At 37.4% G+C, this 25,124-nt stretch overlaps 1 protein-coding gene across 13 annotated transcripts in view; it reads left to right on the forward strand.

The window, feature by feature from the left end:
• The first annotated feature begins 1,021 nt into the window (after positions 1-1,021).
• The window catches only part of alpha-Spec (alpha spectrin), a 56,599-nt gene continuing 32,496 nt past the window's right edge, over positions 1,022-25,124 (forward strand). For 4 of the 13 annotated variants that reach the window (XM_067094536.1, XM_067094556.1, XM_067094564.1 and 1 more), the window contains exons 1-9: positions 1,022-1,152; positions 12,798-13,126; positions 13,961-14,192; positions 14,579-17,352; positions 17,597-17,761; positions 17,874-18,062; positions 18,177-18,336; positions 18,513-18,664; positions 22,775-22,939. In XM_067094536.1, the coding sequence (XP_066950637.1) occupies positions 12,974-13,126; positions 13,961-14,192; positions 14,579-17,352; positions 17,597-17,761; positions 17,874-18,062; positions 18,177-18,336; positions 18,513-18,664; positions 22,775-22,939 (3,990 nt within the window). In that variant the 5' untranslated portion in view covers positions 1,022-1,152; positions 12,798-12,973. Of the gene's footprint in view, positions 1,153-3,857; positions 4,123-12,797; positions 13,127-13,960; positions 14,193-14,578; positions 17,353-17,596; positions 17,762-17,873; positions 18,063-18,176; positions 18,337-18,512; positions 18,665-22,774; positions 22,940-25,124 lie in introns of those variants that run through there. The other 9 variants (XM_067094539.1, XM_067094571.1, XM_067094593.1 and 6 more) reach the window with 5 other exon arrangements.

The raw sequence follows: 25,124 nt of genomic DNA on the forward strand, positions 1-25,124 counted from the left end.
ACTAAGTGATTGGTGCAATTAGATCAGGCTGGTGGTGCGTTCGGTCTAGGCTACTGGTGCATTCTGACAATGGTGCATTTTGTCTAACTTTCCTAAAATGCAATGCATTTCTGTGAACGTCATTACAGATACGCGAACGTAAAAATAACGAAAGATGGCCCTGCAGACCGTCTTCGGTCAAGAAGGGAGCTAATAATAAACTAAACAATAAGACGCTTATATCTTCTGCAGCACTGAGCCTTCAGAAAAAAAAAAAATATATGGTTATATGTGGATTTTGGACTGAAGTTGCTGCTTGACGATTATCCAAAGAAATCAGAATACATTAAAATGAATAACTGTAGATTAAAATTATCAAGTATTTATTGTTTAATATTAAACAATCAAACGATCTCATTCGTTTAAAACAAAAACTTGTAGCTAATATTCGGTAGTAAAATGAGGAATGGTGAAAGAATATTCAGTAGCTGATGGCCGTCCCAGTGACTGAGACATCAGCAATATAGTAGCTATATCAGAACTACTAAAATAGGCTACTGTTAGATAGTACAAATAAAAATTTACCAAGTGCCAAGACTTGCTGGAAGAAAGGTTGGAAGAAAGCATCATCGTGGAGACGGTGGTAATCAATATTTACAGTAAATGTTCTTGAAAATATAGTTTTACCACGAAGTATATTTCAGAGAGAGAACTCATCTAGTTTTACGCTGCGATTAATAAGCGCGTGAATTTATTGTTAATGTAACATATATCACAAAGCTGACTTTATTTATAGATGCATCATTTGCCAAGCAAGAGCTAAGAAATACGCGTAAAAGTTACCCCCAGAATATAACAGAAAATGGAAGCTCTTCCCTTCACTGCGCATTCCCCCCATTAATATTAGATAATATTTTGCTTTTCTCTTTTTTGTTTCCGATAAAATAGGAAGTTAATCTATTATGTTGATTTTTATCGTTAATATAAAGTACAAGCATCGAAATTAAAGAAAATAAGTGGACTTAAGAGATTAAAGAAAAACAAAAATCAGAACATTTCTGGGGATTAGCGTAAGTATAGGACGAGCCACTTGGGCAGTTCAGCAGCCGTCAGACGATTGTGAGAGCAGGTCTGCTTAGCCGTCAGCGACCTCGAAAATCGTCAAATTTACCGGTAAGTACATGTCAGTACTCAATTAGAATACTGCTATGAATGCATGAACCCATGCAGAGTATTATGTTAAGAGAAACTTAATATCAAACCATTTTTGGGCTGTCTATGTAATGTAATAGGCTACACAACAGCCAAATCCCAGCCCCACCCCTCCTTCGTATTTATGTTAAACCTACTTCTGTTTTAACGATTTTTGTTATATGTATATGACAGTGACACGTGCATGTCGTTTTATTCGAAGTTCATTCTCTGTTGTGCAGAAATTATTAAAGAATATCCGGATGTTTTTGATGTCAAGTTAACCGACTTCAGTATGATGACCTCATCGATATATTAAAACGAGTTGCCGTATAGTGTAGACGCTGGGTGTTCTAGTTTGATAATCAGCCCATCGTATTGGGCCTCTTTACTGTATTTTGATGCTTCATGTTCTTATTTTTCGTTTTTTAAAACTTTCCATATTCTGGGGATAGATTAAAATAAAAAAACAATAGTTAGCTTAATTGGTATCTTGTGTTTGTTTTTGGGTGGGGTGGGTCAAGGCATGCAAGTTTTGCTTTTAAATTGATTTTTATTTTAGGTTGTGCTTGACGTTCGTTAATGATGTATGTTTTGTCATTATATATCGTATTGTTATAGATGAGCCTTGTATTTGGCTCTTGTATTTATTCGCTGTGTATAGTGTAACGATGTTAGGCCGTCCCAGTTAAGTTACGACTGGCAATGATCAAAGAGCCAAATATAGCAGCCAATTTCGACGGTACCTTGATTTTTGCGGATGCATTAAGTTTCTCCAGGAAAGGCTTATTTTATCTCTCCCTTAAGGGCATTTTATTTATGAGATTCATATCAGACATTATGTACATGTCTACCGGAGTATTAATGGGATAAAAGAATAAATAGGGCGTATGGTTTGGTTGCCAGTTGCATTTGATAACACTTTCACCCAGCAAGACCGTGACATATCCCACTGCTTCCCGGTAATGTGGAACTGGTCTCCACCCACTTTTTTCCCACGGCCGTTTCTGTCATTGCTTTGGAGAAAATCACCATCTGTAATTGATTAGGCTTTCTTATAGATGTTTAGCGTTTTTGGTATCAACTGAAAATGAGAGTTTTCAATCAGAATGGATTGAGTCAGATGATTTGTCAGGTTCGCCGTTCTGGAAAAGACTATTAGAGTACGGTGAGCAGAAATTGAAATTTTACCACCTGAGACATTGTTTTTGGCATTATTTTTAAAATAAGAAATCAGAGATGAAGCGCAAATGTATGGCTTGCACTGTATAAAAAGCGAATGAATTAATGTGCTCATTTTTATTAAAGGTAGTGCTATCTTGTTAGAGTTAACCTATAAAGAAAAGTATCTCTGTGCACCAAAACTTTATTAGCAAAGAATCTGAAAAGATAACTAGAAAGAAGTCAGTAGTAAAATCATTAAAATAAAGAGTAATGCCGTCAGGTGTTGTTTGTCTAAATTTTGAAAGGCTCCTTATTGGATTAGTAAATGAAATAATTCTTTAAAAGGAATTTAACTTGTTAGCAGCGTTTCTTTGTAAATCCAAAGTTAGTAGGTAGCTAAATATCAAGAAAATAATGAAATTGTTACTATTTTTAGTAAGGCTTTGAGAAAATGACTTTACAATAGTAGTCAAGTTGTGGAAAGCTAGGTTATGATGTACCCCAATAAGACTAGAGACATGCAGTGCAAAATATTCTGTGGTGTAGAGGGGGTTGGGTGGAATTAGGATGTTTAATTACCAAAGTTAGGAGAAGGATGTTAAAATGATTGCAATTTGGTACATATCTATAGCCAGGTACTAGATATTGATTTTGAGGAATGAGAAGGAAGGAAAGGAAAATATATGTACAGTAATGATACATAGGAAGGCTGTGACAGAGGAGAGATGTTTTTTCAACAGTGTTATAATATTGCACATTTTATTCTGTATAATTTTTCACAATTTTAATTACAAACTGTAGAGAGGGAGATGGATGGTGATCTGAAGAAATTTATTTTGTTTAATGTGTAACTGTAAATTTTGCTGTGAGAGGGAGAGAGAGAGAGAGTGGTTAGTGGCTATTTATAATAAAGTGAGAGAGAATGGAGCAATGGGGTGGGGCTGATTCATGAGAGAGAGAGAGACAGACAGACTCACTCACTCATAACTGTGTGAAACTAAGAAAGTTTTCAGAAGTAAACTGGAAGCCAGAGTCCAGTGAAAATGGTGAGGGGAATTCCAGTTATGTTATACTTGTACAGTATGTATTGCATTTTGCATGGCATAGATGAATTCAAGACCTCTTATATATTGCTTTTTTGTCTTGTGCTCCATCAAAGTTTTATATATGTGTAAGCTAAGTTAACTGTTCCAACTTGTTAAATCTTTATTCATAGTCACGTAAAGTTCATAATAAAGGTTTACTGTAGACAAGTTTACAGTTCTAACTTTTTAAATCTTTATAGCCTTTATAGTCCAGTAAATTCCATCATTGTACGTGTAGGGTGTACCAACACATGACTGTAATATAAGTGTTATTCAGGGATAAGTAATGATAATTTCACCCATGATAAATCATTTGATAAACTTGATTACTCCACACCCACTAACATTCCTGACTGACTACATCCTGCTCAGGGTCTACTCTCCTCCCTCCTATCCCCTAGTGTATGCTGCCTGCATGTCATGCCCCACCCCCCTGTTTCAGTTAGTGTCAGGTTTCATCTTGGACAACACCACTGGGTGCCATCATCCTCCAGTATTTCAGCCCTAGAAACAGTGTAGGAAGTGCATTATGGGACTTCCCTTTCCTTTTAAAAGTACAGTAACTCAAATAGTACACTATTTTGATATTTTACTGTAATTATTTGTTAAAAACTCAGTGTGTTTTGGGTTTATAGGAGGTTAAACTCAGTTATTACAGCAGCATGCTGGTTGCACCCTTCATTGAATTTACACATCAGATTGGGTAGGTTTTTCATAGATTCCTTTATTGTGCTGTATACAGTATAGGTACTTTGTCTTTATTTTGTAAGGATGGAGAGACTCGAATGCTATTTTAGATTACTTATAGATTACTTTTGCATTGTAGCTGAGGTCCTAACTGTAGTATGTAGCCTAACTGAAACCAGGTTAATTTGTAATACAGTTGTTAATTTCTACAACTTGTTCAGCTTAAAGTTGATTTAAATATTCTTTATTTTTAAAGTGATTTTACAAAATTTTTTTAGCATGCCAGTTTTTCACATATGCCCAAGGCATCTTTTATTTCTCCCCTCATGTAGTACTTGGGAAAGGAGTGTTCAGTAGACCTACTCTGGCATATATTTTTTGGTATCTGCTTGTTCTTATTGCTACTTTAGGAAGTTTAATATTCTTTATGTCTCTGGTTTCAAAATTGAATAAGCAGTTGAGGAGACCGTGTGACTAAGGCACAGTATTATTTTTCTTATCATTTTAATTATCAGTATTGAATGCGGTTATCATTTTCATGAAAATTCTTGTGAAGTGAGATAATACTAGAAGGCAAGTGCATTATTGTAAAGTTGGGTATATTTTTTTTTTAGCAAGCACAATCAGATGGTAGCTTGTGATAGTGGATGTTTGAATATAAAGATCAGATACTTGATTATCCTGGTAGGTTTTATAATGGAGTATTGTGTGGTGTCCTCTTATTTATGACTCAGATGTTTGGGTATGAAACACTGTGGAGAATGTGACTCCTCACATTTAGTATATCTGCACTGACTTAAGATTTTAGATACAGTATTCAGTACATTATTTGCCAGATTCAGCAGGTACTATGTGGGACTGATTGAGAATACAGTACTGTACTTTATTACGGTACAGTATAATACTGTACTGTACTATATTTTAAAGCGGAGTTAATTTACCAAAGGAGTACTTTGATTTGTCAGCATATGTGCTGGTACTTTTTTTAATTTTAATTTTAATTTTTTTAATTTATTATAGTTAATACTTGAAAATTCCATAAGTACATAAATAACTTTTACTTTATACAGTACCATGGTCTTATACAGCATTTTAGTGTTTTGAAACCGTCAGTAAATTTACCTTGATACAAATTTACAAAAACTTGTGTTGTAAAATTTTTCACTAGAGCTTGTTGTTTGATTTTGGTTTAACTTTTATCACATTGGAGTAGTTTTATGCTATGTTGGTTTGCTCACATTTATGATCTGCTATGCAAAGGAACCTTGATACCCATAGTATTATTTTTCTCATTAGGTTATTGTGTATTGTAAACTTTTCAGTTGAATACAGAGTATTGTTTGAGTAGTGGAAATTCATTGATAGTTTTATGTTTCTTATCTTATCAGTGTGATTACCAGTACTTAGAAAGGGATGATACAATAGTGGAGGAGGCCAGGTCCCAAAAACCACAAGTAAATGAAATTTCATGGGATAGTCAGTTGAGTTGCTCAGTAAGCAAGGTTATTGTTTTAGTTACAGAATAGCACTGACAGAGGTTTATAGTTTTAGATTATGACCAGATGTGAAGTGGGACTTTTTTGTCGTACTCTTTTAACAGCTAAATTTTGAAAGATGAAGAGGATGTAAATAATGTGGTATAACATCCATGTCCGTCACAGATGCAAGTGATAGGGAATGGGTAATACTGTGCACTACTGTATCTTTTAAAGTATTATATATCGTAAGCATCTAAGAACTAATATTACGGTGTACCAATGAAGAGTTTGACACACTTGGTGAGTTAAGCTTTTTAGAGGTTGATCATTGAAATTTAATTGGGTGAGAGATTAATTTTGGGTAAAGTGATAAAGTTTCTATATTTTCCACAGCTCTTATCACGGGCTTTTATGTACTTCCACATATTATTTTGGATTAGTTTTACCTACTAGTAAAGATAGCTTGCATCTTAACCTCAATGCATATTCAGGGCTTTATTCAGCTAAGATCCCAACACAAAGAATTGCAGAAGTCAACAGATAGGGTACACTGGGAACATCAAAAGTAAACAAATACAGCACAAACAACAGAAAAGAAAACAACCATTTGCTAATGACAAACACAACGTAGCTAAATATTCAGATAGGCTATTAAGGTAAATACCAATTTACCACATTCACCCTGACTTTATTAACACTGTTACAGTATAGCCTACCCTAAAAAACAAACTTACAAAAAAATTATATAACTCTTACAAAAATATGTCAGACGATCTACTGGACGAAGTATGTGTTGTGAATACCTAGAGGCAACTGACAGGTTGTCACCATTATTTGCAGTTGGAATATTATCATTGATAGATTGTTCTATTTCCTGCATTTTAGAAGCATCTCCTTACTGACAGTTTCAACCTCAGGTAAATTGACATCAGTGTTTTCAGCAAGCTGTGTCTTGCCAGTCTCTGGTGATGAGGGCGCATCACGAGGATATTGTTCTAAATCACTGATAGCAACAGTATCTTCACGTCCATCTTTAAATCTGATAAGCATGTATGAAGGGTTAGCTTCTAGCAATTGAACTTCCTCAAGAAGAGGATATTTCTTTCTGTGCACGTCTTCTCAAAAGAACAGTTCCCGATTCACACGGCCATGTGGGAAGACTTATTCCTGAAGAAATCTTTCACTGAAAGATGAACATTCTCTTACGAGGTGTCTCACTAGTAGCAGAATCCATTTCCCAAGCTGGTGCAGTAAATCATGAAATTTCAAGGCAAACATCACAGACATCCATACGACCCAAACAAAACGCTCACATTGGGCATTTCCAGTTGGATGATAGGGCATAGAACGACTTGTTGCAATGCCATGTTTAAGGGGGAACGATTTCAGTTCAGAGGACATAAAAGATGCTCTTCTATCAGAGTGCATTTAGTTTGGCAGAACAAAAATTGAGAATAGCTTAGTGAGACAAGAAATAATTTTTGTGGCAGTCATGGCCTTGCAAAGAAAGGTGAAAGGAACTCTATATTTGTCAACATTTATTAATATGGAGCGATTGCCAGCATGCGATGGGGATAGTAAACCCTTGAAATCAACATTTAAACAATCAAATGGTTTCATGGCTCATATTAGTTGTGCAGTTGGGGTGCGATAAAAGCTAGGTTTGCACTTGCTACAGGTCTGACAAAATGATATCCTTTTTACTTCCTCTGAAGAATAGGGAAAATTCCAAGTTCTGATGAAATGCATAAGCCCAGTAATTCCTGGATGGCAGAGCAGAGATTAACTACCACTGGATATTATTAATAGGTGAGCACAAATTTTGTGATAAAGCATCAGCTGCAGCGTCTAACTTACCAGGACTATGCTTGACATCAAGTGAATAGGGCATAAGTTCTACTTTCCATCGCAGAATCTTTTCTTTTTATTTTTTATTTTTCCTTTATGCTTGCCATCAAACATGAAAGAAACATATTATTGATCTGTTACCAGTGTGAAGTGCTTTCAAGTAAGATAATGGTGCCATTTCCTTACTGATTTGATGATTGCATAAGCCTCCTTTTCAACACTGTAATATCTTTGTTTAGCAGTAGTGAGGGATCTCGAGAAAAGGCCACTGGACATCCATCCTGGTTTAAAGTAGCTCCAATAGCAAAGTCAGATGCATTGGTTTCAACAGTAAAGAGCAAATTTTCGTCCACAGCAGCTTGTAACAGACAAGGATATGGCATCCTTCAAATCATTGATAGCACCAACTGCCTCTGGAGAGAGTGGAAGAATGGTATTGATGAGAGGGTGAATCCTTTCAGAGAAATGAGGAATCCAGCGAGAATAAAAAGCAGATAAGCCTGTCATCCGTTGCAGTGACTTCTCAGTCTGTGGAACAGATATGTTCATTAGGGTCTCTAGATGTGACAGATCAGGTTGTAGCTCATTATGACCAATTCATAGCCAAGTACAGGCAGTCCTCGGTTATCGGCGGGGGTTCAGTTCTGGGGGTGTGATGTTAACCGAAAATCGCCATTAACTGAAAATCGACAATTTCCAGCGCTTCTTCGGCGATTTTCGGGCTTATCGGCACCGAAAAGTGCCGATTTTCGGTTATCGGCGCCTCTGTTAGGTATGTATTGGTGCCAATACCAAATTATCGGTGCTGATAAGCGGAATTGGCGATTTTCGGCGCCGAAAATTGCCGATTTTCATCGCTAGACAAGCGCCATAAAACCGGATTGCCATTAACCGAGCCTGCTGTTAATCGGGGACTGCCTGTACACGAATAGAGTGAGAGGAAAGATCACACACAATGTCATTCACCATTGTGTTGTAATGAAGAGCTGCCTCCATAAACCTTTGGTGTGGTTGGCATTCAAAAAAGGAAACCGCTTGGTTGACCTGGATGTCCGATCTGTTTCACCCGTCCTCCATCAGGGGGGTCTTCAGTGTTTTAGTTATTGTTTGACTTCTTGCTGCTATAATGAATGGTGCTGCTTGGCATTCAGGGTTTTGGCTGTTACTCTGTTTCACCATATTGTTACCTTTAGTTTTTGTTGGATGCGATGTTCCCAACTGGAGTCAACACAAATAAGAATGTTAGGGTCTGCCACTGGGACTTTTGTGTAAACAGGATATATTCAGGCAAAATAGATTGGCACTCTTGTATCAGTTGTAGGGGTCAAGAATGTGACCTTAACTTCAGGTGTGAGGAATGTAGGGAGTGTTACAACATAGTGATGAAGAAATACTTCTTATTGGAATTTAAGTGGATATGCTGGGAAGGCAACTGATATGAGTAGGGCATAGGCCAGATACTTCCCTTGCGCCTCTTAAAATTAAAATATTCCTTCTTTCTACCCCAACCCACTTCTTTCTCTCCCTTCTCTGCCAGTTCAGCTTCCTGTTACCCCTACTGTAGCTCCATCTTCTGCTCCCCTTCAATTCAGAAAAAGGGGCTGGATGAGTAAGAACAGGATTTTATTCTGATTTTGGATTCAGTTAAGAGTTTGACTGAATCTGAGTTTGGTAAAGAAACTGGTTCCCACCCTTCGCGTTTTCCTCAGAGAGAAAAGGTGTTGATGGCCTCACCTGTCAGTAGTCTGAGCTCAGGACTGCCCTGAGCCAGTAGGAAGCCTCTATTGCCAGGGAACTGGGTTGTGTCGTGGAGTGAGGTTTTTCTGTGCCCTCTGACACCTTTCTCTCCGTTGCAGATGACTGGTCATATTTCTCAGGCATTAAGGCCAGTTTGGTAAATGTAAGTTGATGCATCAGTTATCACCTTTCCTATTGTTAAGTTTAAATGGTAACAATATAGGTTTAGAGCTAGAACCTAGTTATGTAGTAGGAGATTACCATACCAACAAGGTTACTGTTTCGTTTATTAAGAGTTCTGTTATCCAGGTTAATGTGTCCCAATCTATTTTTGAACCTATTCTTACTTTTTCTACCTAGCAGTCTCAACTGGCTTATGCTGTACTCTAATCTGCTGCTTTCTCTTTTCTTCCAATAACGAAGGAATTGCCTCCTTAGTTTCCATCCTGCTTACTTCCTTTCTCCTTATAAACTTCATCTTCCCTCTGTTTCGTCTTAGTCTATTGAAGTTATGGCCCTTCCTCTTCTGCCATCTTGAATGTTTCTTTTGCTGCTCCTGCTGCCTCTTCAGAAGGTTCCTCCCTAGAAAGTAAACTAAATGCTATACTGGAAGTATTTTTGTAATGTGAACTGTCATCGTCTGGCAGTGTTATGAGATGGCTGGTGAGTCAGTCATGTTGGGCCTCACTGACTTCCCTCCCAGCTGTTCGCGCCCCCCTACTTGCTGCCCCTATGTCATTACTCTCTTGACTGCCTCTTGGCACCTTAGGTGTTACACAGCAAGAGTGTGTCCTCCCTACCACCCTTCCTCTTCACCTCACCTGTTGTTTTACTTGAGAAGTTGGTTTCTGTTGTCCTGGCTCCTGTGTTGGCACTTGCGTAGGATGAGTTTGAGGTGGAAGAGTCATCTTCAGTTTCTAGACAGCTCTTGGACAAATGTGCTTCTCTGTACCCTCATGTGGTTGAGGGTTTAGAGATGGTGGAGACTCAGTCTTTGTTGCATTCTAGCCAGTTGTCTCCTGGTAAAGCAACAAAAAGTTAAAGCTTTCTACCTTGGTTCAGGTGTGCTTTGAGGAAATTTCTCTTGTTCTGGTTGTGTAGAGCTGTCTCATGTTATACCTGTTCTGAAGCCACCTTCAGTTCAAGATGGAGACTTCCTCACTTGTTTAGACCCAATGAAAGGAAGAACTTTCACTTAGTACTATTGCTCATTCATTATGCAAGCTTAAAGATTTTGTGTTACCTTAAATGCTATACTGGAAGTATTTTTGTAATGTGAACTGTCATTGTCTGGCAGTGTTAGGAGATGGCTGGTGATTACTGACATCTTGTGGAATAACTGACTTCCCTCCCAGCTTTATTGCCCCCTTCCTGCTGCCCATTGTCATTAACTTCTTGACTGGTTCCAGGTGTTACACAGCAAGTCAGTGACTATGTACAGTACACCCTCCCTCTTCACCTCAGTTGCTTTACTTGAGAAGTTGGCACCTGCTGTTCTTCCTGTTTTAAATAGTTAGGGAGATGAGTTTGAGGTGGAAAGAGAATTTTGAAAACATCCTAGACAGCTCTTGGCATCAAATGGCCTTCCCTCTTTACCCTCATCTTTGAGGGTTTAGAGATGGTTCTTTGTTGCACAAGAAGTTGTCTCTGTTATAGCAACAAAAAGGTTAAAGGTCATTGAGTTCAGGTTTGCTTTGGAGGAAACCTCCTCTTGTTCTACTTTGCCTGAGCTGTTCTTGATACCTGTTCTGAAAATGTCCAAGATGGAGGAAACCACTTGTTTCCACCCAATGAAAGGAAGAACTTTCACATAGTACTATTTCCATTCATTATCCAGCAAAGATTTTTGTGACATAATGATTTAGTTTAATAGATTAGAGTTCTTGTTGCCTCAAGAGGGTGATTACTGACCATGTCAAATAACATTACACTATTTATTAATGCTTTATTCTTGTCTCTAATTTCAAAGGTTCTTTCTTTCAGAAGGGTGACTATGCTTTTACATGTATTTTCAGTCTGCTGCACGAGCACCTGCTCAGTTCTTCAATTTTTAAATAGTTAGGGAGGATTTGTGCAATCAGGATTTTTGAAAACTGCTCTGTCAGGAACCAATGGCCTAGTCCTTTTTACCTTCATCTTTAGAAGGGATTCTGAGGGCACAAGAAGTCAAATCTGTTATAGAAGGTGGTCATTGAGTTAGTTTTGGAAACCTCCCCAGTCTTCTACTTTGCCTGATTCTTGTCCTGAAAATGTCCATGAGTTGGAAACCAGATGTTACAGTTTTTGACTGGCTTTTTCCATGGAGTCATCCAGCATAGTTCTGACAGCTGTTTAGTGTAATGATTAGATGAATTCTGTGCACATGAAGGACGCCTATTTCCATGTTCAAATAAATCTTCAGTATTTCAGGTATCTTTATTCTGTATTTGGTTTCTTTTTGGAGAAGTTTGTCAGGCACATCTCTGAAGCATATTTGAGAGTATTAGCTCATGATGAGGCCCATTTCATCTTGGGATCTGGGAACTGCTCTGTTTGGAAGACTGGCTAGTCCTTGCCAACTTAAGAAGGGATGCTGAGGGCCAAGGATCATTTACTTCGTCTTGTCAATCTTAAGCATTCTTATCAGCTGGTAAAGGTCACTGCTAGATTGTAAATGTCTATCTCAGATGAGTTACAGTTTACAGGCTGGGGTGCCTTTATGGGGGATCTAGAGATACTGTATAAGGTTTAGTGTTAATCTAAAGTGTTTGGTTTGTTGTATATGTATATCAACTGCAAGGAAACTTATTAAATATTAAAATCAGTGAACCTGGAAAAGCATAACAAAGTACTATGCAGTATTTTTAAGATAAGTGAACTAAAAACTACAATTATCAGTATGCTGTACCAGCTGAAGCAGAGTGCTTTAATGCATTAAGACCTATGTGTAAACAGCATGTCAGCAGTTTCTTTCTCTTATTGTTTTCCCCCCCCTTCATATCATGAAGCTGAAAAATTTACGCTTCAAATAACAGTTGATGGTACCTATAGATGAGTCCTGTAAACAAAGTAATAGGGATGAATGAGCCTCTTGTAATCACTCAGCTAGTAACATGCAAAGTACCACATTTGAGATTTTAAACTTCAGAGCACTCCTGACTGTCTTTAATTAAGGGTTTGACCTCCCATAACCAGCTAGGGTCTAGAATGTATCTCGTCAGGTACTATGTCACTTGTTTTTTTGTTCTTGACAAAGGTTAATGAGTCCAGAGCTATAAATCTCCTTCCACTACTCCCACCCCTCCCAAATACCATGCTACTCTACAAAAGTTGTGGGAGTTCCATTGTTGTCAGAATGATTTTTGTGTCACATCAGATAGACCCCTGAGGGAACTGTAAACCTAGTTGTGAATGGCAGGTTTAGTTTATTATGTACATGATACTGCATAGTGTTGTAAGGAAATCAGGTAGAATATTTTTATCTTAAATCTGTTGTTAGATATATGGCACTGCTTGTAATTTTGTTGGTTTATTACTGCCCATAAAATTGAGTGAGTGAAAAACATTTTGGCAATGATTGTGATGCTTATTTTATGTGAATATTTTATCTTTGTGAAAAACTGCTTTAATATTAGATTTTATTTTGCAGGTTGTGGAATTCTTATTTTTCATAGAGTGTAAAGTTTTGCGATTGTGCCAATAGCCGTCATAAGCACAATAGCACACAATCTTTACAAAAGCAAGTTGGGATCAGTAGAATTATTAAGAGTTCTGCAGAAAGGATATCAAATTTGAGAGTACTTACAAAAACAGAAGTACATCAACATGGAGGGGAATGTTGTTGTAAAAGAAGTGCGGATCCTGGAGACCGCTGAAGACATCCAGGATCGGCGAGACCAGGTTCTCTCAAGGTACTCCCAGTTTCGCTCAGATGCTCGTCTGAAGAGGGACAAGCTTGAAGACTCGCGAAAGTTCCAGGTGAGTTTATAAAAAATATGAAGTTAAAACTATTTCTAGTTTTAACAAAATACTAATTTTGTTAGTAGCTTTGTTCATAACCTTTTTTCACATACGTATAGTAAACAGTATTTTATCTGGAAGGATAGAATATTTGTAGAGAAATGTATTGAATATTTGTAGAGAAATATCTTATTAATCATTAATTTGAAAAAAAATTTATCAGTTAATAATGAAAGGAGATTAACTATTGTTATAACTTGCTTTTTGTATATATACAGATAGTCCTTGATGTAGGGGTACTTACCAGTGGTCTTTAACACATGGACACTGCCTACTTGTCACTTTTTGGAATGTTGATAGGTTCTTGAGAGGATCATTGTTGCTAGAGTTGCATTACTTTTTATGTTTTACTTTTATCTTGAATATTTGGTCTCTTCATATCTGGCTGTCTAACTTCAACTTCCCACCTCCAATTTTCAGTGCTTATGTAAGAAAAAATTTCAGGGTAACCTTGTGAGCTTCTAGAAATGTGATTTGGTGGTCTTATTAAACTTATTTAGTGAAATGATATGACTGGGTTATGTGTCCAACTGTGCGTTGGGAGTTGTATTGGAACATTTTATGCTATAAAAGTTAAATTTTGTTGCATACAGGACTGTTATATGTTCCTAGTTGTTATATATACTGTACTGTATTAGTTTTTTTTGTTGCAGTGTAGTTCATATTCATTTTGCAAAATTGAGTTGTAACATTTTCATTTATCCGTATTGAAATAGGTTGTAAACCAGGAACACTATGTATGGAAGGGATTAGTTGGCTTTACATCAGTTTGACATATAAATGTTATTACAGTACTTCAAACGCGATGCTGATGAGTTGGAATCTTGGATTCATGAGAAGTTGCAAGCTGCATCTGATGAGAGCTACAAAGATCCTACCAATCTCCAGGCAAAAATTCAGAAACATCAAGCCTTTGAGGCTGAAGTGGCAGCTCATTCCAATGCCATTGTGGTGTTGGACAACACAGGTTCTGAAATGATCAACCAGCAGCATTTTGCTTCAGATGTTATTAGGCAGAAGCTGGGTAAGCTCCACTTATCATGACTGATATTACCATGGTTGTAATTAAAAGGTCTGCTGATAATGACATATAATCTATTTTATATGTATCTTTTGAGGATGATGTAATTTATTGTTTTGAATGGTTAATATAATTTTTGTAAAATTTTGAAAACTCGTAAGTCATAGTTATTTTGAATTTAGGTGTGAAACTATTAAAAATCATTAGCAATTAACCGTTACAATTTGTTACTGTAGATTTTCAGTGTTCTTGATTAACAGATTATACTTTTCCTCCTTATAATAGATATTAAATCTAATTTGCCTTGTTAAGAGTAAATGAGTCGTGTTAATCATTGTTGTGATACTGGAGTGACTGGTTTTAGCATTACAATACACTATTTTCTTCAGATGAGCTTCATCGTTTATGGGAGCTATTGTTGAGTCGCTTGGCAGACAAAGGAATGAGACTACAGCAGGCTTTGGTGTTGGTGCAATTCCAGCGCCAGTGTGATGAAGTCATGTACTGGATTAATGATAAGGAGACATTTGTTACTTCTGAAGAATTTGGCATTGACTTGGAACATGTTGAAGTTCTTCAGCGCAAGTTTGATGAATTCCAGAAGGATATGGCTGCTCAGGAGTATAGGGTCACTGAGGTCAATGCTCTGGCTGAAAAATTAGTTACTGATGGCCACCCTGAAGTTGAGGTGATCAACAAGCGCAAGAAGGACTTGAATGAAGCTTGGCAGCGTTTGCGTCTGCTTGCACGCACCAGGCAGGAGAAACTCTTTGGGGCACATGAAATTCAGCGTTTCAACAGAGATGCAGATGAAACCATCGCATGGATTGCTGAGAAAGATGTTGTTTTGTCTTCTGATGACTATGGAAGAGATTTGGCTTCTGTTCAGACCCTTCAGCGCAAGCACGAGGGTTTGGAACGTGACCTTGCTGCCTTAGAAGATAAAGTTTCTACATTAGGTGAAGAAGCAACTCGTTTGTGTGGTATTCATTCAGACCATGCTGAACAGATAAAGGTCAAGTTAGCTGAAATTGAGCACTCATGGTCAACCTTGACAGCAAAGGCACAGGAACGCCGCCGCCGTTTGGATGATTCACATTACCTTCATCGCTTCCTGTCAGATTTCCGTGACCTGATATCTTGGATTAATGATATGAGAGCAATAATTACAGCTGATGAATTAGCTAAGGATGTTGCAGGAGCAGAAGCATTACTAGAACGCCATCAGGAACACAAGGGTGAAATTGATGCTCGGGAGGACAGCTTTAAGAGTACGCATGAAGCTGGTGAAATGTTAGTAGAGAAGAACCATCATGCCAAGGCTGAAGTAGTAGAGAAGTTGAGCACCTTATCTCAGGAGAAAGCTGCTTTGCTGGCTCTGTGGGAAGAACGCCGTATCTTGTATGAACAGTGTATGGACTTACAGCTCTTTTACCGTGACACTGAGCAAGCCGATACATGGATGGCAAAGCAGGAGGCTTTCTTGGAAAATGAAGATTTAGGGGACTCCATTGACTCAGTTGAGGCCCTTATTAAAAAGCATGAAGATTTTGAGAAATCTCTAGCTGCCCAAGAAGAGAAAATCAAGGCCCTTGATGAATTTGCTACCAAGCTCATTGAAGGTCAGCATTATGCTGCAGATGATGTATCCCAGAGACGTGAACTTCTTTTGGAACGTAGGGCAGCATTGCTTGATATGTCAGCTCGCCGTCGCACGATGCTAGAAGATTCATATAGATTCCAGCAGTTTGAAAGAGATTGTGATGAAACTAAAGGTTGGATCAATGAGAAACTTAAATTTGCTACTGACGATAGCTATTTAGATCCTACCAATTTGAATGGGAAAGTCCAGAAACATCAAAACTTTGATCAGGAGTTGAGTGCAAACAAGTCACGTATTGAGGAAATAACATCTACTGGTAAAGAGCTGTTGGACTCTGATCATTATGCCAGTGAACGCATTGGTAGCCGTATGGAGGAAATTTTGCAGCTTTGGACATCACTTGAGGAAGCTACACGTAGAAAGGGCTCAAAGTTGGAAGAAGCTTCTCAGCAGCAGCAGTTCAATCGTGGTGTTGAGGATATTGAACTTTGGCTTTCTGAGATTGAAGGTCAATTGATGAGTGAGGATTATGGTAAAGACCTTACTGGTGTACAAAATCTGCTTAAAAAGCATGCCCTTTTAGAAGCTGATGTTGGATCACATCAGGATAGAATTGATGGTGTGCGGATTGCTGCTGATCAGTTTGTAGATCGTGGACATTTTGATGCAGACAACATCAAAGCTAAGCAGTTGGCACTTCAGGAACGGTACAATGCACTTCAGAAGCCAATGACACTTCGCAAGGAACGTCTTAAGGATTCTCTGTTGGTTCAGCAGTTGTTCCGTGATATTGATGATGAAGAGGCTTGGATACGGGAAAAGGAACCCATTGCAGCTTCCACAAATCGGGGAAGAGACCTTATTGGGGTACAAAATCTTATCAAGAAGCACCAAGCTGTCTTGGCTGAAATCAACAATCATGAGCACAGAATTATTGCTGTCACCACATCTGGAGAGGAAATGATCAGTGATGGTCATTTTGCTGGTGAAGAGATAAAGCAACGAGTTAACACCCTAAGCCAGCATTGGGCACAACTCAAAGAGCGTGCCAATCAGCGTCGTCAAGACCTTGATGATTCCATGCAAGCCCACCAATACTTTGCAGATGCAAATGAAGCTGAATCCTGGATGAAGGAGAAGGAACCTATTGCAGCTGGTGGAGACTTTGGTAAAGATGAAGATTCAGCTGAAGCCCTTTTGAAGAAACATGAGGCCCTCATGAGTGACTTGGAAGCTTTCAGTTCCACCATAGCCAGCTTGGAGGAACAGGCTGCTGGATGTCGTCAGCAGGAAGTACCTGTTATGGATATTACAGGCAAAGAATGTGTAGTGGCCCTCTACGATTATACTGAGAAGTCGCCTCGTGAAGTGTCCATGAAGAAGAATGATGTGCTAACACTCCTGAATGCTACAAATAAGGATTGGTGGAAAGTAGAAGTAAATGATCGGCAGGGATTTGTTCCTGCTGCCTACGTAAAGAAGATTGACTCTGGCTTAACTGCCTCTCAACAGAACCTGGCTGATGGAAATTCTATTGCTGCACGCCAGAACCAAATAAGAGTGAGTCAAGTTTATTCATTAGTATGTGAAACCTTTTATATGTGTTAAGCTTTAATAATCTGATATTTCACTCAACAGTGCTGATATTAAATACTACTCTACTGAACTGTATTTGATGCTAGTCCAGCAAGGTAAATAGTTTTTATCATAACAGAAGTGTGCTTTGTTGGTAGTGAAAGAAGAATGGATATCAGTTCAAAAATGTATAGGAATTGTATTCAAAATGCTTTAAAATGCATTCCAGGGTCAGTATGAAAACTTGATGGCTTCTGCACGGGAGCGCCAAAAGAAACTTAGTGAAACTGTTCAGGCCTATGTTTTGGTAAGAGAGGCTGCAGAATTAGCGCAGTGGATTAAGGATAAGGAGCAGCATGCCCAGATTGAAGATGTTGGAGAAGATTTGGAACAGGTAAAAGAATTAATAAAATAAAGTGAGAGTTTGATTATTTTTATGTTTGATGTGATAGATTGAAAGAGGAGGCCAGAGTGATTGAAGTATTTTTATTGTTTTCTCTGTTTAGGTTGAGGTTCTACAAAAGAAGTTTGACGATTTCAAAACAGACTTGCAAGCCAATGAGGTGCGCCTTGCTGAAATGAATGAGATTGCCATGCAGCTCATGAGTTTAGGACAGACAGAAGCTGCTCTGAAGATTCAAACTCAGATTGAAGACCTCAACACAAAATGGAACTCACTGCAACAGATGGCCCAGGTAAAGATTTTGGCAGTTCCAGTTCTTGAAGCTTTTGTCAGTTTTACATTGACAGAACTTAAAAGAACTTAATCTATATTGAGTGAAATTTTCACTTGTGTTTACTTTGTTTAGGAGCGTCAGTTTCAGTTGGGATCAGCTCATGAGGTACAGCGCTTCCACCGTGATGTTGATGAAACCAAGGACTGGATCCAAGAAAAGGATGAAGCACTCAACAATGATGATTGTGGCAAAGACCTGAGATCAGTTCAGGCTCTTCAGCGCAAACATGAAGGTTTGTAAGAAAGTTGTTTCATATAAATATGAATGTATGTGCTTATGTAGTTTATTGGTTATGAAATGTAATTCTTTATAGTATAGTTTTTATAGAATTTATTTATACTTTAATGCATATCAAGAATTTTGCAGTAGCTCATACAGTACATTTATGAGTCTGGTATAAATTTTCAGGCTTGGAGAGAGATCTTGCTGCCCTAGGTGATAAGATTAGACAACTTGATGAAACTGCTAACCGTCTGATGCAGACTCACCCTGAGGCTGCAGATACTATATATGGAAAGCAGCGAGAGATCAATGAATTGTGGACACAACTTACTGCCAAGGTGAGGAGGACGTTCATTGCTAAACTATTGATGTGTACGTATGGGACTTCAAGCACTACTTTCTGGCTTAATGGGTGACAAGTTTCATTCTGTATTGGCTAGTTGTTAGCATAGTGAGTATTGCAGCACAGTGGCAGGGTCTCTGTTTTTAGGATCTGAGTTTGATTAATTTATGGTGGTGGTTGACGAGATTCAATTGTTAGCATTATTTTAGATCATAAAAGAAGCATGATCGTATAAGACAACCCCATTTCAGCAGGGCCTATTCAGGAAGTGTTTATAGTGTGTAGGTTTACAACCCCTTATCTGAAATTTCAAAAACCTGAAAGCTCTTAAAACTAAATTTTTTTTTTTTTTCGTAGAGGTTAGAGCATTACGCTTAAGGTTTGTTTAGGGTTTGGACAACTCGGCTAGGTTATGGGTGTGATGTGGCAAGACTAGTTGGGTGGGCTGCCAAAATGTGTGTGTGAACAGTTAGCCTCGGTTAGGCTGTTACACTGACAGTATCCATGTGCAAAAGTCAAATAGTACAGTTGTATTTAAAATAAGGGTAGTTTAAATAAAACTTTTTTTTTTTATTAGATCCAATTATATTGCAAGAATTTTTATATTATAAAATAAGAACATTGCAGCTGATGTTTACATTCTGAAAATCATCAGCCAATGATTTACTTACATCATTATTACCATTAGTTGCTAAATGAAACATATTTTGGCAATGTATTGTTTCTGTAAATTAACGAAGCTTGGCAAAAAAAAATGCTGCTTGCCTTTAATTGTAAAACAGGTTTTGGCATAGGAAAAACTTATTTTTGGTAGCCGCTGTGATTCCTCAAAGCAGTGTCATATATCAAGATGTTAGGCTCATGCTGAGCTCCTCTCAAGTCAGTAATTGCTAACATGCTTCCACATCCGGAAGTGGACCGGTTTGCCATGTGCGAGAACCATCAACTTTCTGTATATGTCTCTGAACCTGGACATTCAGGCAATGGCAAGAGATGCATTCCTACAAAACTGGAATGATGGGAGGACGATATACCTTCCTTCTTTGTTCCAGATTTCGAAAGCTTTGAATACAAGCTTTCAATGGAACCGCTTGCCTAGTGGCCCTGAATTAGCCAAACAGTCATGGGTTCCTTATTTCTTCAACATTGGGCAAGAGAATAGATTCCATTGCCCTTCCTTGTTCTGTCCCAGAAGGAGGGTAAGTTGTCTGCGCATCCTCCTTTCTGAGCCATGACCTTCAAATGTGGATTTTTAAATCTAGTCTGCTGTGAAGATTATTTGCCTGACATTGCTAGATACCTAGTGCAAAAACTACGGACTTCATCTGACATACCAGTCCGTATGGAAAATGTGGTTTGATTACCTCCACACTGACAGCCCAGTTGAAATCTGTTGAAACAGTTTTACATTTTATCTTTTGAGGTCAAGCGCCTTGCTATTTCAACAATTATGGCATATAAGGCAGCATTGTCGAAACCCTTGCTTTATGGTTTTGGAATTGATTCTGTTATAGAATTTGGTAATTCATTATCCAGCCTTTTGCACTGCGAATGTCAGCTCCTGCAATGTTTCCCATTACCTGGTTGTTGAATAAGGTTCTTAGACTCCTGTCATCCCTTCAATTCATTGGCCCAATACTCTTCAAATCATATGCTCCAAAAGGCAGTCTTCTTGACTGCTTTGACATTGGTAGCTTGGATTACCATACTGTGCCCTCTTAGACATGGACATTACTTCACCACTCGTACACCTAGTAGTCATTTACTGTTGTCTCCTGGCCTATCATTCCCGGCCAAGAATGAGGACCTTTTTTAAATAAAAAATCCCCTTTTCTGATAAAAAGAACTCAGTATTTCATGTAGAATATTATGCCTGGTTCAAGCACTTAAAGTTTACCTAGATGCCATTGCAAACATCCCAGATGGTCCTATTTTTCCTACACCCTATCATAAACAAACCACTCTCTCTACAGGGGCTTAGAATGATTTTAGTGGCCCTCATTAAAAGTCACATGACATCCAAAAGATGAGTACAGTGTTCACTTTCTTCGGAAATGTTCCCGAGTTTACGAAGTGGTTATTAGAGGCAGTATTCCTGAACTAGTGAAGGCGTAATAATCCTGTGGCCAGATCCCGACACAATTGGGTAAGTCACTGTAGAACCACAAGGATAATACATTTATAGGTTTGTGTATTTTCCTGTTTTTTATTGCCAGACCCTAATGGGTATGTGGAATAGAGAAAAAAGTTGATAACCTAACTTTTCCTTAAATGAAAAATTCCTGAAACACTACTGCCATGAGAGTGGTGGCCATGCTGAGATGTTGCTGGGAAGATAAGCCCTCAGCCAGACCCAACATAATTAGGTAGCCACCTTCAAGCCACGAAGAGTAACACATATATTGGTTGGTGTGTTGTTTCCTGTTCTTTATTGCCAAACCCTATGGGTATCCAGAATAAAGAAAATGGTTAATAACCTGTGACTGTAGTTTGGACGAAAAATTTATCTGAGTTGTTGGGAGTTAGTTATTAGGAACTAAACCATTTTGTCACCAGTCAGTTTCTTTTGTAAACTCCTTTGCGGATGAAGAGCGAATAGGCTATCAAGAAACAAGTTTTGGCATAGGAAAAACCTATTTTTGTTAGTAAAGATGTGATTTTACTAATTTTGGACGTTGCTTTCTCCTATTCCAAAACATTTTGGAGCTTGTTATACTTTCTTAAAGACCTTTGCTATTGTGTGAAAGATGATTAAAAATGTATTATTTTTGCCAATGAAAGTCACCATTGAGAATTAGAAAGTTTTTAACAAATTTATAAAAGTAACATATTTCTTAATGAACATGCAGTAGTTACGATAAGTGATGTTGGCAAACGGCTGTTTCTCATTTCAAATATTTATGTCAGTACTGACAGTTATTTATGCTGGTGTTTTGCATGAAATATTTAGGTATGATGTTGGATCAGGTGGTATTGATAAATGTCACTGGTAGTTTGTTTATAATAATTACAATAATTCTTTTTACTCTGCTAGTGGTAATAATAATTAATAAAAATAATAATAATTAATAATGATAATTAATAATTAATAATCATCATCATCATCATCATCATCAAAGTAAATAATAATGAGGAGTCTAGTTAAGTAGTATTGACCATCTGATAGTTGGGGTAAATTAGCCTCCAGTAATGAGCATTGGCAATAGCATTACCATACAGGAGGCCTCACTTTTGCTTGTGAGACCAGGGATGATTTTTAAGCCATTTTTTATTTTGGAAAAAGTGCGTAAATGCCATCCAGTATGGGTATTCCTGTGGGCTGTGTTGATAATATGTGATTTAAGATTTCCTATCATCCAACAGCTCCTATAGATCTGTAACTGCAATATTTTAGGTAAGTTAGTAATCACCTTAATAACTTGATTTGACTGGTAGCTTATTTCATCTTGTAAGTTTGATTTTGTAAAGTACATAGCTCAGGAATGATTGCTGGGCTGTGATAGACAACAGAACACACTGTCCATTTTATAATTTCTTTTAGTGGGGTATCATAGTAAATTTTTCCTTGTAAAAGTGAGTGATGTGTAACTTTTCTCTCAGTAAGGCAAAGGTGTGTTTGAGGGAAGTTAGAAGGACTGGTTATCATGAAAAGAATGATTTAATTGTGCAAAAGTGTTGTTAAAATGACTTATTAAATTACAGTTGAAATTATGCTGCTTACACTAAAATTAGTATGGGTATGATATTGAAATTGTAGGAATGAATATTTGATGTGTATACATTGTGAGATTTTTGCAGTGATTACTTAATTAGTCAATTATTCTCTCATTTCATAGAGTGAAATTCACATTAGGTTGGATTCATACTGGTAGTGGTTTCCAAGATATTTCAAAGTAAAGGTCTGAAATTACAATTATATTTTTTCATTAACTGATTTCATGATCTGCTGTGACTATCGTTTTCCTTGATTTATTTTTCCAGTGAGTGTAAAATTTAATGCATTATTAGATTTTGCAAAGCTTCAGTCATGCTGTAAAGATAATTTTATAGGACAAGATATTTTTAGCCTTTTCCTTTACTCTAACAATTATTCATCTTTGAACAGGCAAATGCACGAAAAGAGAAGCTCTTGGACTCGTATGACCTGCAACGCTTCCTTAGCGACTATCGTGACTTGAGCTCATGGATTACTTCGATGATGGGCCTTGTAAGCTCAGACGAATTGGCGACCGACGTAACTGGAGCAGAGGCTTTGTTGGAAAGACACCAGGTATGTTGTTAAGGATTACAGTTCCTTGATTGTCCACAGGTTGAGAGATGTTGCTCAGACAAAGCTTATACCAATTAATGTTTTATTTATTTTATTTTTTTTATATCTCAAGGTTGCCTCCTTTGGTGTGCTGCGTTCTCCTGTAAAGTTGCACTTGTTGCCAGACCCACTTGAACTTACAATATTGAAATTGTTTGATTTTTATCCCTCATCCATTTATTGGTAGTAACTTGTCCAGAATGTCAAGAGAAAAATGTCTTCGCCAGGTACTAGTAGAAGTTGTTGAAAGCAATCCCAGTGCATAAATGCAGCTGGTTGAGTACTTGACCGGGAAATAGATAATAAGTAGCCAGTGTATCGGGAAAAGTATACTATAACGCCATGACAGCTTGCCTATTTATAACAGTGTGTAGAGTTCAATCAACAGTTTGAAAGTGGAACTGCTGTAGGAAAAGAACTTAAAATATATTTTGAAAGCATGCTGAAAGTGTAGTAAGGAGTCAGCTTAGCAAGCTACAGCTCCTTGAAAAAAGTGAATGAGGTGGCAACATGGGAAGTTCGTGTTTACATCTAGCACATTTTGTGACCAGCTAATTTAGAACAACAAGAATTTCATGGGACATACAGGGTGGAATCAGCTACCTTTGGCTTCAAGTAATCCCAAAGAAACAGCCGTTTTGTGTGAGATTGTTATCTGCCAAGCATAAAGTTCTCCATGTTTCTTTCCTTAATATTTATTGGTTTGGTAATTTTGAAGGAACTAATCAATATTCCTACATAGGATAGGTTCACAGATGCTGGCATGAAATTTCTGTAAACTGAAAGGTCACCAGAAATTTTAATGGGAAGCAAAATATAAAATATTAATTTTGAAATAATAAACTAAAAAAAACTGGGTGAGGAAGCATACTTAGTATTTTAAATATGTTCAGGATATTCACTTCAGGGAATTTGGCAAGGTACAAAAGACAAGGAATGGCGAAGAAGAGGCAACGTTGTTGTTTTGTAATTTCAATTTTCTCATCTTTTTAACTTGTCTAAGAAGAGAAAAAACACAGTAGACCCTTCCATATCTCATATTAGAAGTAAATTAGTTACTAAGGAAATGTCAGAATTTTCATAATTTTTTTATTTATCCAGTTGTTGAATTCTTAAATTACAGAAGGTTAAAATTTAACTGCATTTAAAAAAGGCAAACCCTTTTGGGGTGCCCTGTGATTTAAGTACTTCAGCTTTATCTGGTTTAACTACATAATTGTAATAATCAATAATAATATCCATTTCTAATATGAATTTCTCATGATGCAGCCAATGTTTAAATTTGTAGTACTGCACAGTTTATATGACAGATACTGTGGAAGTAGAACAGATACTATAGAAGTATATTCTGCAGTCAGAACCAACATTGTGAATCAGAAATAGAGCAGATTAATTGATAATATAATCATAAACATTTTCTGAACACAATTGCAAGGACCCTGCATTAATTGCATTTCATTGTGTGGGTTGCTTTTATCAATTGCTGCAAGGTTCTGAAGACAACTTGATGGTTTGGACAAATCTCACACTAATAGTCTATTTATACTGGAAAGTCCTGTTTTTTAATAAGTGCCTTAATGCTTTTCAAGAATTAATCATCAGTACATATTTTGAAGTAAAGTTATTCAGTATGGAAAAGAGAAAAATTAGAGAGAAACAGTAGAATAGAATAGAACTAAGACATCAAAGCTGTGAAGTGTAACAACAAACAAGAGTTTAGGGCAAACTAATACAAATATAAAAGTACAGTAAAATAATGAAGCACACTTTGAACCAGACAAAAGCGAGGCTAGGGCAGAAGAGAGCAGCAGTTGCAAGTGAAAGTTTATTACAAAAGTTGAAGGACATTGAGGTTCATACAACTGTGATTATTAGAATTAGATGGAGTCTACAAGGCTGCTAGTGTTATGTACTGACATGGACTTATCTTCATCATTTTTTAATGATTACACTTGTTAAGCTTGTTGCCATATGCCATTTTAATAAACTTTTTTTTATTGGCAGTTACTGTCTTGCAATTTTTCCAGTCCTAGCTATGCTTTCATTTGTCCTTGAACAGTCTGCTGAATTGCTACTCATAAATTGAAGTGAAGTTACATAAGTAGTAGAAAAACTGTTAGTCCATATATATAGATAAAATTGTTTT

The sequence above is a fragment of the Macrobrachium rosenbergii genome, chromosome 4 (assembly GCF_040412425.1).
Source record: "Macrobrachium rosenbergii isolate ZJJX-2024 chromosome 4, ASM4041242v1, whole genome shotgun sequence".
Lineage (NCBI taxonomy): Eukaryota > Metazoa > Arthropoda > Malacostraca > Decapoda > Palaemonidae > Macrobrachium > Macrobrachium rosenbergii.